The 13,327-nt window shown below is 42.4% G+C and overlaps 2 protein-coding genes across 2 annotated transcripts; both read left to right on the top strand.

The window, feature by feature from the left end:
• Positions 1-7,048: 7,048 nt before the first annotated feature.
• On the top strand, positions 7,049-8,093 carry LOC143563730 (protein FAR-RED IMPAIRED RESPONSE 1-like). The gene is made up of 3 exons (XM_077051209.1): positions 7,049-7,304; positions 7,518-7,636; positions 7,881-8,093. The coding sequence occupies exons 1-3, from the start codon at positions 7,049-7,051 to the stop codon at positions 8,091-8,093; spliced, it is 588 nt and encodes a 195-aa protein (XP_076907324.1).
• Positions 8,093-8,840, top strand: LOC143563729 (protein FAR1-RELATED SEQUENCE 7-like). Its single transcript, XM_077051208.1, has 2 exons — positions 8,093-8,446; positions 8,538-8,840. The coding sequence occupies exons 1-2, from the start codon at positions 8,093-8,095 to the stop codon at positions 8,838-8,840; spliced, it is 657 nt and encodes a 218-aa protein (XP_076907323.1).
• The last annotated feature ends 4,487 nt before the right edge of the window (positions 8,841-13,327 follow it).

Genomic DNA, 13,327 nt, shown 5'->3' with positions numbered 1-13,327 from the left:
CGTGAACGGGCCCGACCATCGGGATTTCAACTTTCCCCACACCGTGAGTTATACAGTAAAACCTTATCCCCACACTTGAACTGCTTATTACCCTTCAATTTCTTGTCATGCAGTTCCTTCGTATGCTCCTTATACCGAATTGATTGTGCATATGCGTGATCTCGGAGTTCCTCTAATTCGTGTAATTGATGGAAACGATTACCCTCTGCGGCGAGTAAATCAAGATTAACCCTTTGAAGGGCCCATGAAGCGCGGCGTTCCAATTCAACAGGAAGATGACAGGCCTTCCCATAAATCATCCGAAATGGTGTGGAACCAGTCGGAGTCTTGTAGGCTGTACGGAAGGCCAACAAAGCGTCATCTAATTTGTCGGACCAATCCCGACGATTTGAACCAACCGTTTTCTCGAGAATACGTTTGATTCCCCGATTAGTCAATTCTACTTGCCCACTAGTCTGTGGGTTGTAGGCGGTCGCAAGCCGATGGTGACCCCATAACGCTCCAACGCCTTATCCATCTGCGAGTTGCAAAAGTGAGTACCTCGATCACTGATCAAGGCTTTCGGGACTCCAAAACGAGCAAATAGACTTTTTAGAAAACGGACTACCGCTCGGGCATCATTGGTGGGTAGAGCTTTGGCCTCAACCCACTTAGACACGTAATCGACGGCCACGAGTATGTATTTGTTTCCACGCGAAGATGGAAACGGTCCCATGAAATCAATACCCCAAATATCAAAAACCTCACAAACTTGAATGGCATTCTGGGGCATTTTGCTTCGCGAAGAAATGTTGCCGACACGCTGGCAACGATCACAACTCTTAACGAACAGATGAGCATCCTTAAATATATACGGCCAGTAAAAATCAGAATCAAAGACTTTCTTTGCCGTAGAACTCACACCGTGGTGACCTCCAGTCGGTCCCACATGACAATGGCTCAAAATTTGCCGTCCTTCCTTGACATCTACACACCTTCTAATAAGCTGATCAGCACCAATGCGGAAAAGATATGGATCGTCCCAAAGGTAAAATTTGATGTCAGCAAAGAATTTCTTCATTTGCTGGTAAGGCATCTTTGGGAGGTATCCGTCAGCAAGATAGTTTGCGAAATCAGCAAACCAAAGAAAACCTTCCTCTTGTGCAGTAACAAACATCAGACTCTCCGTCGGAAAACGATCGTCGATCCTAACTCCCGAATCTCCTAAATCAACTCCCTCTAGACGTGAAAGATGATCAGCCGCCACATTCTCGGCCCCTTTTTATCACGGATCTCTATATCGAACTCTTGAAGCAACAGGATCCACCGGATAAGACGAGGCTTAGCATCCTGCTTGCTGAAAAGATATCTAATAGCGGCATGATCCGTATAAACAATCGTTTTGGACAAAACCAGATAGGACCTAAATTTGTCGAAAGCGAACACCACAGCTAAAAGCTCTTTTTCGGTGGTGGTATAGCTTTCCTGTGCGCCATTTAAGGTCCGGCTCGCATTGTAGATCGGATGGAAATGTTTATCCTTCCGTTGTCCAAGAACCGCTCCGACTGCGAAGTCGCTCGCGTCACACATCAACTCGAATGGTAACGACCAGTCGGGAGCAACCATGATTGGGGCGATAACGAGTTTTTCATTTAGAAGATCAAACGCCTCAATACACTTCTCAGAAAAAACAAATGGAGCATCCTTCTCCAAAAGTTTGGTCATGGGTCTCGCGATTTTAGAAAAATCTTTGATGAACCGGCGGTAGAACCCGGCATGACCTAGAAAGCTACGAATTGATCTCACAGAAGTAGACGGAGGAAGATTAGAAATGGTCTCGACCTTTGCCCGGTCAACCTCTATCCCCGCACTTGAGATTCGATGACCTAGAACAATGCCCTCGCGAACCATGAAATGACATTTTTCCCAGTTAAGGACTAGGTTTGTGTCAACGCAGCGGGACATCATCCTCTCGAGATTTGATAAACAATAATCGAAGGAACTCCCAAATACGGAAAAATCGTCCATGAACACCTCCATGGAATCCTCGATCATATCATGGAAAATGGCCACCATACACCTCTGGAATGTGGCCGGAGCGTTACAAAGTCCGAATGGCATACGTTTGTAAGCAAACGTTCCGTAAGGGCAGGTGAAAGTGGTTTTCTCCTGGTCGTCGGGAGCAATCGGAACCTGGAAGTACCCGGAGAAACCATCTAGGAAGCAGTAGTACTGCTGACCTGCTAAACGCTCTAACATCTGATCAATGAATGGGAGAGGAAAGTGGTCTTTCCTGGTGGCATCATTCAATCGGCGATAGTCGATGCAGACTCGCCATCCCGTCACAGTCCTCGTGGGAATAAGCTCGTTCCTCTCGTTGGTGACGACAGTCATGCCACCCTTTTTAGGAACCACTTGGACTAGACTCACCCAAGCACTATCAGAAATGGGGAAAATGATCCCCGCATCAAGGAGTTTAATGATCTCCTTCTTTACGACCTCTTGCATTTTCGGATTAAGCCGCCGTTGCGGCTGGACGACACTTTAGAAATTTTCCTCCATGAGGATTTTATGAGTGCAAAACGAAGGGTTGATACCCTTGATGTCGATAATCTTCCATTCAATAGCCTCCTTGTGCTCTCGTAGCACCCTCAACAACTTCTCCTTCTCGACCTCGGTCAAACAGATGCAATGATAACTGGAAGCTTCCTCTCTTCATCTAAATACGCATACTCAAGGTGGGAAGGTAAATCCTTAAGCTCTAAGGAAGAAGGAGGACTCTCGACTGAAGGTCGCTCCATCGGATCGTCTCGTACGATCTCAGCAGACACACCAGATTCAGGGCTATGCGACTCGGTGTCGTCATTTAAGGACTGATTGGTTACGGCAACCATTTCAATCTCCGGAATCTCCATATCGAGAATCTGGGTGTCGGAGGCAGATCCTCAACAAATTTCGCTGAGAAACTCCCTGACATGCTCCATGATGGTATCAATGAAGTATAAGGAGTCATCAGCAGACTTGGGGTGTTTCAGTGACTGTCGAACATCAAAGGTGAAGTTCTCATCCCCAACTCTTAAGATTAATTTACCCTCGCAGACATCGATCAATGCCTGTGCAGTGGCAAGGAATGGTCGGCCTAAGATGAGTGGGACACTATCGTCATCGTTCATGTCCAGGATGACAAAGTCCACCGGGAAGATGAACTTGTCGACACGAACAAGCATGTTCTCGACCACCCCACGGGGGTATTTCACAGAACGATCAGCAAGCTGGATACTCATACGGGTAGGCCTCGGTTCGCCTAGACCCAACTTGTGATACACGGAATACGGCATGAGATTAATACTGGCACCAAGATCTGCCAGCGCATGGACGACCATATTATCACTCAAGATGCAAGGAATTGTGAAACTCCCAGGATCGGACATCTTTTCTGGTAACTTTCTCTGCAAGACTGCAGAGCAACCATCACTCAGAGGAATGGAAGAGACTTCGGCTAACTTTTCTTTGATCGAAAGAATATCCTTAAGAAACTTTGCGTATTTGGGCATTTGCGTAAGTGCCTCAAGGAAAGGAATATTAAGATGAAGTTGCTTCAGAAGATCAAGAAATTTGGAGTTCTGCTCCTCGTCTCTATCCCTACGGACTCTCCCGGGATATGGGAGTCTAGGTTTGTAGACTCTCGGTGGTGTGCTGGGTAATGGTTGGTTCTCGGCCTGTACTGAACTTCCGGGGCTGTGCCTCTGATGCACCTTGGCCGGTGGAGACTCTAACTGAATCTCCTCGTCTACCTGCTCCTCTACATCTACCGCAGGCTCGTTAACGACTCCTCTCGTCGCCTCTTGAATCACGGGTTCGCTACGTGCCCCTGCACCGCTCCCTGTCTTCACAGCCTTCGCGAACGCCTTCGAATTTTGTTCAGTGTTACTTGGAAGTGTACCTGGCGACCTCTCATTTAGACGACTTGCTATCTCTCCTATCTGACGCTCAAGATTTTGAATTGACGCTCCTTGATTTCTCATGAATGACTCGTGCTCCCAGAATTTCTCTTGAGTTTCTTTGTGACGGGAGTCCTCTCGGGTCATGAGTTGCGACAGCATCTGTGTCTGCTGTGGCATCATCTCCTCTAACGTGGGCTTCTTCTCCCCACTACTCGTTCCCTTACCGGAATCCTAGAATAGGCTCTGACGTTGCTGGAAGCCGGACTGATTTCCATTCCTCCAGTTGGAACTTTGGTTACCTCTCCACCCCGAATTATAAGAATTGAAAGAATGTTGATTTCGGTTTGGATTATTAACAAAGTCGACTGCCTCCTCCTGGAAACCTACGGGGCAATGAACATTATCATGTCCCCCTCTACAGATCTCGCATAACTTACATTTCAACTGCAAGTCCTTCAAGATCTTTGCTAACGCTTCAACTTGTGCCGTAAGTGCGGTGCTCGTGTCGACCGAATGCATGCCGCGTGATAGGGAATCGACGATTTTGGTACTCTTAACTAGTGGTCGCTGGAATCCACTCATGGCTAAACCGTTAAACAAGGCAATGCACTCATCCGTATCCTTCGTTGTCAGTAGGTTACCTCCTGCAGCTGTGTCGAGCATACTCTGAGTTGCGTACGTCACTCCGTTGTAGAACTTCTCAACAACCGCCCAGTCTTGTAGGCCGTGGTTTGGACATAACGCAAGTAGATTTTTGAACCTTTCCCACACTTCGTAGAAGCTCTCGGTGTCCTCCATCTGGAAAGAATGAATTTGGTTACGCAAACGAGCGGCCTTAGCCGGAGGGTCGTATTTTTCAAGAAATTGGGTCTGCATGGCAGCCCAAGTAGCAATGGATCCCTGTGGGAGGGACTCAAGCCACAGAATCGCATGATCAACGAGTGAGAACGGAAAGATTCATAGTTTGATGGCGTCTTCGGATACGCCGACAAGATGAAACGTGTCGCAAATTCGTGTGATGCGAGTGATATGAGCATGTGGTTCTCATGGAGTTACCCGTGAAATTGAGCAAAATGAGCAATCGTGTTCAGAACATTAGATGGAATCTGCCAAGTCGTTTGAACTCCTATAGATGGTGGCGCAATGCTGGATCTCGCGCCAGCATCGACCGGACGGGCCCGGTCTGCAACTGTCCTCCTCGGTGGTGGATTCGCGTCGCCCATAATCCTATCCCTAATGACGGGTTCATAAAAAGTAGGAGAAGAGAACGTATTACCGACGGATGTAGATGAACTGGAAGACGGTTTGTACGACGTCTCTCAAAAAGCTCTCTATCTGGTTCGGGAAATCCTTCAATTTCTGGTGGTCCTAGAGATCGAGTACGTCGCATACAACTATTAAAATAATAAAAAAAGGAACTATAATTAGCTAAAATATTTTAAACTAACAAACAAAACAAATAAGAAAAACAAGTAGTAAACAAGGCAAGTCCTAACTCGAGTCGTTCTTAATACGCCTCAAACCGTGTCCCCGGCAACGGCGCCAAAAACTTGGTGTGCGAATATATATATATATATATATATATATATATATATATATATATATATATATATATATATATATATATATATATATATATATAAAACACAAGTCGCAACTAAGCTTTAAAAACCAAACAATCAAAACAAAACACAAAGTAAAGAGCCTTAAACATGCAACAACTAATCAAAACCGATTCAATTAATTAAAGCACGAGGTTATTAGGTATAATCAAACAAAACACAGCCACTAAACACAATATAATTTACTGTTAAATCAAACTTTACATTAACAATTTAAGCCATGATCATTAACAATCCATATTACTAGTCAAAACCTAACAATATTCATCAAACCTAGGTAGAACAAACAAGATTAGCTACTCATTAAGTTTGGACAGCCATTAACATTTAAGTAAAACATCATAAACATCAACATAAACATAATCAAACTCATTCAAAATCCAAGAATAACTAAATCAAATTCAAACAATCAATTACTTGCAAAACAATCCAAAGAAAAAGATCAATTCAACTAGTTAGAGTTCTTGAACAAAAAGTAAAGTTTATGAGAGTTTTACTTAGAGTATATGGCTGATATAAATGATGAAAAACGAGTATAGCTGATGTCCCAAGTCACCCAAGCCTTCTTCCCTAGCCGCCACCTAGCCATCATAAAATTTTCTTTCTTTTTCCTCTTGTTGCCGATCGGACTAGGTAGTAGGAGTTAGGGTTCTTTGATTTCGGTTTTGTGGCTGGATTCTGGCAGAAAATTAAGTTAATTAACTTAATATAATATCATGTAAGGCTTCTAACTTGTGGGCTTGGGTCGGGCCTTGAGTTGTAGTTTTAAAACTTGACCAAAAAGGCCCCTAGAGTCTTCCAACTTAACTCTTTTTTCACCATCTTTCATAAACCTACAATTAACATTTAAACTTTGTAAATTATTGCACTTAACCCCCAATACTTTCATAAAATAAACAATTAAGCATAAAAACCATGATAAAATCATAAGGAAAGTAAGTGTGTTTTACAACACATCACGCGTGTTTGGATTACTTTATTATGTTTTTTTTGGTGTCAACACGTTTGATTTGATGTTTGTGTAGATGATTCAAGTGTGTTGGTTGAAGGTTAAGGGGTTGATATCATTCCTGAAGTTGCTTCTTCTTATAGACCTGTTAAAGGAATGATGTTTTGTCAATTGATCAAGCATTTGATTTTTATAGCGAATATGCTAAAAAAGCGGGATTTGGGGTTCGCAAAGGTGGATCTTACATGCATGATGGTGTAATAAAGACAAAGTATTTTACATGTTGCAAGTAAGGTCACATGCCAGCAAAAATTTATGATTCAAAAGGTAACTTTAATGAATCATGCAAGCCATATTATAAAAGGAGAAAAGGCCGACAATTAGATGTGGTTGTAGAGCACATGTTCAGTTAAAATATGTTGACGGTGTAGTTTTTGAAGTGCATGATTATTTTGAAGGCTATAATCATAGAATGGTAGCAGATTCTGATATGAAATTTGTTCGTTCTGTGAGGACTAACGTCCAAGAGGGAAGTTATTTATGAGCTGTCTAATATGAACCTGAGACCTGTTAAAGCGTTTAACCTTATGAGAACACAGTACGGTAGTTTTGAAAAAGTAGGTGCAACTAAAGATGATTGTAAGAATTTTAAACAAAGTTTGAATTGTTATATTGGAGAGTATGATGCTGAGATGATTGTTCAGAGATTGTGTGCGAAGAGAAAATTTTCATCTGATTATTCTTTTGAATATGATGTCAATGATGATCGTGAGTTAATTCATGTGTTTTGGGCTGATGAGATTTCAAAAAGTAATTATCTTGCATTTGGGTATATTATATCTTTTGATGCTACTTTTAAGACTAACAAGTAAGTTATTGATATCAGTTTCAATATAATATTCAAGCATATTAGTTTGTGTGTATGAATATGTTTTTTTATGTACATGTACCAAATGGTTTTTGTGCCGTTCACGACAATTGATAACCATTGTCATAGTGTGACTGTCGGTGCTTGATTATTAGCTTCTGAAACTATTGAATCGTATATATGGTTATTGCAAATATTCCTTAAGTCGTTTGGTAGTGCACCGAAGGTTGTTGTTACTGACCATGACCCTGCTATGAAGCAAGCTATTGCATCTGTGTTTCCAAATACAAGGCATAGGTTATGTATGTGACATATAATGAAGAAAGTTGCTGACAAGGTAACCTTTAACTGTGTTTTATTTAACTATTTTAAGCAGCTTAAATGATGAGCGTTTTACAAGCGTTTCATGGTAGTATTCTTCTTTGATGTTTAATATGTGAGCGTTTTATGTGCGTGACTTATTTTATTCTATATTTTGTTAATGAGCGTTTCATAAGCCTTTAACATGTTGTTATCAGGTGGGAGCTGATCTATCTAAGAACGAAGATTTTAAGAGTAGGCTATATAATATTGTGTGGACGGATTCAATTAGTCCTTCTGAATTTGAGGATAAATGGCAGACGATAATGGTTGAGTTTGAGGTTGACAAGAATAAATGGCTTACTGATAAGGATGAAATCAGATTTGATTGGATATCTGCTTTTATAGAGACAAACCTTTGTCCGTATTGATGCGTACAACATCAAGATCAGAGAGCGAAAACCAACTTTTTGGACAAGCTACAAATTCTCAGTTAGCATTAGTTGGGTTTTTCAACCATTTTGATTTTTGTATGGAGATACAGAGATACAATGGCAGACGGTGTGATCATGATAGTAGGTACACGTATCCGCAGTTTGAAACGAGAAGTTATCTTGAAAGGGAAGCGGTTAGGATATATAAAAGATCTATTTTTAATGATGTTCAAGATGAAATGAATGATATTGTTGGTGGTGTTTCACAATTCAGTTCTTGTGAAGAAGAAGGGGGTTTTTGGAGATGTAAAATAATGGATTTTAATGCGTATGTTCCAGGTTTTTTGGAGGTAAGTATGAGCGTTTAGTAAGCATTTTAGTTCAAAGTTGTTTAATCTTATGTTAATTAACAAGCGTTTAATAAGAGTTTACATTTTTTAGGTTGTTTTTAAGAAGGAATGTGAGTTTGGCGAAGAGTCTACTGCAACATGCTCCTGTAAAGAATTTGAACAGTATGGTTTGTTGTGTCGGCATATTTTCTACGTCATGAATATGTATCAAGTCAAGAAATTCCCGAAAAGATATATAAATGATCGATGGAGGAAAGAGGTCGCGGTGAACATCAGAACAATTCCAATGTCTGAGTTTGGTTACGATCAGAACAAGAAGATTAAAGAGATTTCTAGAGAAATAAAATACCCTGGTGAATACCTTATCAACAGTTATGTTGCAGATATTGATTAACTGATTAGAATTAGAGATGAGATGAATTTGATGATTGAAAAAGTAGACTTAACTCGGTATGAAAGAGTATGTCCATCGAAAATGGATAGATTTGTTTATGTTTTAGGTTTTGAACAACCATCATAAGTTGCTGTTCGTGTAACTACTGGAATAATAAACAAGGGTCGTGGCTCACACACAAGAATTAAATCAAAGAAAGAGATAGCCATTAGTCGCTCTGGTATGGGTTATAGGGAGTGTCAAATTTGTCACCTACCTGGGTACAACAACAGAACTTGTAAAGCATTGCAGCAGCAACCGCAACAATGAATCCGTAGTGAAGCGTTTTTTAAGCGTTTAGGTAATTTGATTTTTTTAGATAGAAAGAGTTAGTTATTTGTTTTAGATTGTGGGTTTTATTGTTACCTTTTTTACACAAGTGTTTCACAAGCGTATCACAAGCGTATGACAAGTGTTTAGATGAACTTTTTATTTATTTTTATTTTAAAAACATGCGGGGTTACATCCCATCATCATTAGACCATCAGACCCAATCATCATCAGACCATGAAAACTTACGAGATAAAAAAAAAAGCTAACAACATCAGACCCCATCAGCCCCGATCACTCCCTGTTTCTTGATGATCTCACGCCCATCTTCCTTGAACTCCATGTTTGTTGACACTTTTGAAACCAAGTCAACCAAAGTACCCTACACAGAGTCGTAGCATGTAATCCGTTGTTTCAGGAACTCAACAGTTTGTGCCTTGAACTCACTGTCTGGTAGCTCCATGAGTTCCTTATATGCATCAAGAGTTTTTGATTTCTCTAGAAGCATATAGGCCTGTGAGTGTTGAAGGGCGGTGAGAAACTTCTCATCCTTTTTGTAGGTTCCCAGCCGGATCTACACGAGATATCTCGTTTTACGTAGGTGCGGAATCCCTACGTAAGACGTTACGAGTGTAGAAGACGATACTATTAAACACACGTTACAATAAACAAATACTCGTTATATTGCAACCTTAAACACGTGATATGTATCACTAATACTGGACTCGTTACACGTAAACTGAATACACTGATTGAATCCCTCCTAATGTTATTGATTAAGCCGTAACCTAATCAATATATAACACGACAACTTCGCCTGGCATGTTCAGGCGAAGTTGTCACTAACTTCGCTTAGTTCACAAGTTCGCCTGTATCAGCGAACTTGTGAGCTAACTTCGCTTACATACAAACACAAATCCAAACGACTCGATTACAGACACTAGACACTGAACTACTGACATCATGTACCAACAGACTCCCCCTTGGCAGTAGCTTCATCTCTTTATCTTCAAACACGTGTCTTGTAATCTTCAACAATCTTGAATCTTCATCTTTAAGAATTCACTCCTTCTCGTACACATACCGAAACAACTCTTTGATATTTCCTCGCTTCGTCTTTCCAAGCAGGAATATAAAAGATTTTCTTTTCATTCAGCACCTGCAGATAAGCTCGAGACAGGTTCACTAGATGCATCGGATCATAGACTCTCAGCAGCTCTTGTTCATCTTCATCTTCCTTCACTGCTTCAGCTGTCTCACAATCTACATACCACCACTTCAACACTTTGAGCACATCCTTGGGCCTTTGTTTCATCGGCACTTCTTTCAAACACCGGATCGGTTTATAATTCATAATCATCCAAAGCTTGCCATCTGCTCTCAACCCTCTATCTTTATCTTTGATAAGTTTACCCTTCTGTGGTTTCAGCAGCTCGAACTTCTTTTCCTTTATACTCTCCTTCCATACTATCTTCCCGATGACCCTAGCCATATTATCATCCCTTCGATTTATCAATCCCAATCTGGCTAAGTCTTTCACTTCACATTCTGGCAGTGTGTTCAACGATTTAAACATTCTTTTGAAGTACTGAATACCATCATATCTCTTAATCACGAAGAGTCTCAACTGCTCATCGTATATCCAGCAAATAATCCCTTTTCTCGCTTCAGCATAGCCTCTAATGTTGTAAGTCTTCTTAAACATAGTAGGGACCGCTGGTTTCTTCGTTTTGACGAACCACTGAGCATAGCCTTCTTTCCATCTAGGCTGCTCTTCCCATTCAGTCTCATCATTTCCCATCTCTTTGCTCATATCTGCGTTATCGACTTCTGGAATTTCATGCTCTACATTCTCTTCTACTATCTCTCCCTCTTCTATCTCATCATCAATCACAATCTGTTCACCAATCTTCTCTATCTCATCACTCGGTAATACATCATCATCACACATAAAGTCATCATCCATCTCCTCAACCTCCACTACCACCACATCATCACCACCAGCTACAGTTGTCGACTCCCCCTGAGTTGTGGAAGTCCCAAGAGCTTGTACAGTTCTTGGCAACTCACCACCTGCACCTTTCGATGCATTGGGATCATCGTCTCGATCATTTCTCCTCTTGGTCCTCAACTCATCGCCTTTACAGCTCGTCTCCCCCTGAGATGCCAAGAACTCCTTCAGAGCATCTATGATTTTTCCATGTTCTACCAGCAGGGACGACTGCATCTGGTTCTCTGCAACTAGGCGTTGAATAGCCTGGGTCTGGATAAGATTAATCCTTGGCTGTTCTGCCATGACCCGTTCAAGTCCTGCTATTCGTTCTGAGTCTGATAAGGTTGCATCGAAATCAAACCTCAGATGTGATATATCTTGAGTGTACTGAGGAGGGATTGCCGATGTATCCGGGACCTCAGAAGTAGACGTAACCGCAGGTGGTATCGTCACCGATAACCCTGCAGTGGCCACAACCATCGACTCAATAAAATGTGCCACGACCTCCGTTGGAGTAAGAGTTGGAGGTGGCAACGAGACAATCTCCAGAGCCGATATTTGAAATGAAGTGAGTGGGAGGCCAAATGAAGATGAGGTAGCCACCACGGGAATGTCCGTGGCGCTTGGCCTTGTAACCTGTAATGTTGAGGGAACCATTGTCATACCGGACAGTGCGGGTGGGGTGAAACGTACCACCCTCGAGCTCTCACCGGCTCCCGATCCTGCACCTATCCGTTCCCTTCTTGATCTCCGGATCAACTGTTGAACTTCTTCTTCATAGTCTGACTCACTATCCTCATCAGCTCTCTTTCTTTTCCCATGAGTCCTTTCATGTGTTACCAAAATCCGTCTCGCTTCGGTCAATTCATCATCAGAATCTGAGTCAGCCACCGTTGTAGTTGCCCTAGTAACATTCACACCCGAAGCTTGTTCAACCGAGACCTGTACATTCTCCTCTGGATCAACGCTTTCCATGTCAAAAAATCCCTGACCGCCAAACTCTGTGTCAAGATCTATGTTCTCCTCCGGTGACACAACAGGAGCAGCAGGTATAGCTTGAGGTGCTCCTGCCTGTTGTGGTATCGGGTCCCGAAACTCGTCCCCACGAGCAGGCACATACCCCGGGTTGATTAAGTACCCGAATAGTGGAGTATGTCGAGGACGGAGCTCAGGTTTGCTCCTCGCACTGGAGGATCTGCATTGGGCAAAGATCCTTTTGCTCACACTTTCTACGTATCGGATTGGTCGGCGCTGAGGTAGCGTTGGAGTAACATGATCCAAGATCATTTGGAGAAATCTTGGATACATGATAAATCTATCACGCGCCACCGCTCTTCGTTGTCGATCGATCTCGTAGAAGACCATCTGATTAAAGCTGTCGCTTATTATAAGTCAGAGCTGTCATTGCCGACTGCATGGTCGCGCCCATGCCATCAGTGCCCGCCTTTCTCCCTGACATGCAAACAATCATGACATGCATGAGAAAGCGCCACTGGTCAAGTAAAAACCCCTTCCTTCTCTGCGTATCTCCCAAGGGACCTGAGTATCCCATCCTCTAAAACACTCCATCACGGAAAGGAGCTACAAAGTCTGTCGGGTCATCCCTCGTCTCATCTCCAAAACGTAAAGCCGCCCGGATCTGTTCAGATGAGAACTGAACAATGTGATTGTTGACTGTTGCTCGCATCACCGGGGGCTCGACCCTACAATCATATTCCACGGTCTGCCAAAAATCCTCAATGTTTGGCAAGGATATTGGCAGTGTTGTCGTAATCGCGTGGAATATACGCGAGCGTAGTAGGAATGTGATGATTTCGCGGAAATCGTCAACTCCGCTCGCCTCCGGGTCTAATGTTATATACATGTTGTGACCCGGGAAGAACTGTCTCTGGTTATCACCACCGTCATCACCGCCTGCACCACCTATAGCAGCCATATCTGCACCAAACAGACTAAGTTAGATAAGCGAAAAAGCAAATCACAAGTTCGCCTGTTACCATGAGCGAAGTTGTGATCTTTTAAGTATAGGCGAAGTTAAAGGTGGGGCGAAGTTGGGAAATAACTTCGCTTCAACTTTAACTTCGTCTGTTAACTGTTAAGTAAAAAAGTCCAGGCGAAGTTATGGTAACTTCGCCTAACCACAACATCGCCTCATAAACTGTTTCAAAAATAATTATCAGGCGAA

The sequence above is a fragment of the Bidens hawaiensis genome, unplaced genomic scaffold, assembly GCF_021521415.1.
Source record: "Bidens hawaiensis isolate Kalapana, Puna unplaced genomic scaffold, B.hawaiensis_p1.1 tig00021510_1, whole genome shotgun sequence".
Lineage (NCBI taxonomy): Eukaryota > Viridiplantae > Streptophyta > Magnoliopsida > Asterales > Asteraceae > Bidens > Bidens hawaiensis.
Note: the sequence above shows the minus strand (reverse complement) of the source record. Positions and strands in the feature narration are given on the sequence as shown.

Coding starts and splice junctions, on each gene's coding strand:
- LOC143563730 (XM_077051209.1), top strand. CDS start 7,049: ATGAACCTGAGACCTGTTAAAGCGTTTAACCTTATGAGAACACAGTAC. Junction 7,305..7,517: donor GGCTGATGAGATTTCAAAAA/GTAATTATCTTG, acceptor CTTGATTATTAG/CTTCTGAAACTATTGAATCG. Junction 7,637..7,880: donor TGAAGCAAGCTATTGCATCT/GTGTTTCCAAAT, acceptor TGTTGTTATCAG/GTGGGAGCTGATCTATCTAA.
- LOC143563729 (XM_077051208.1), top strand. CDS start 8,093: ATGCGTACAACATCAAGATCAGAGAGCGAAAACCAACTTTTTGGACAA. Junction 8,447..8,537: donor ATGTTCCAGGTTTTTTGGAG/GTAAGTATGAGC, acceptor TACATTTTTTAG/GTTGTTTTTAAGAAGGAATG.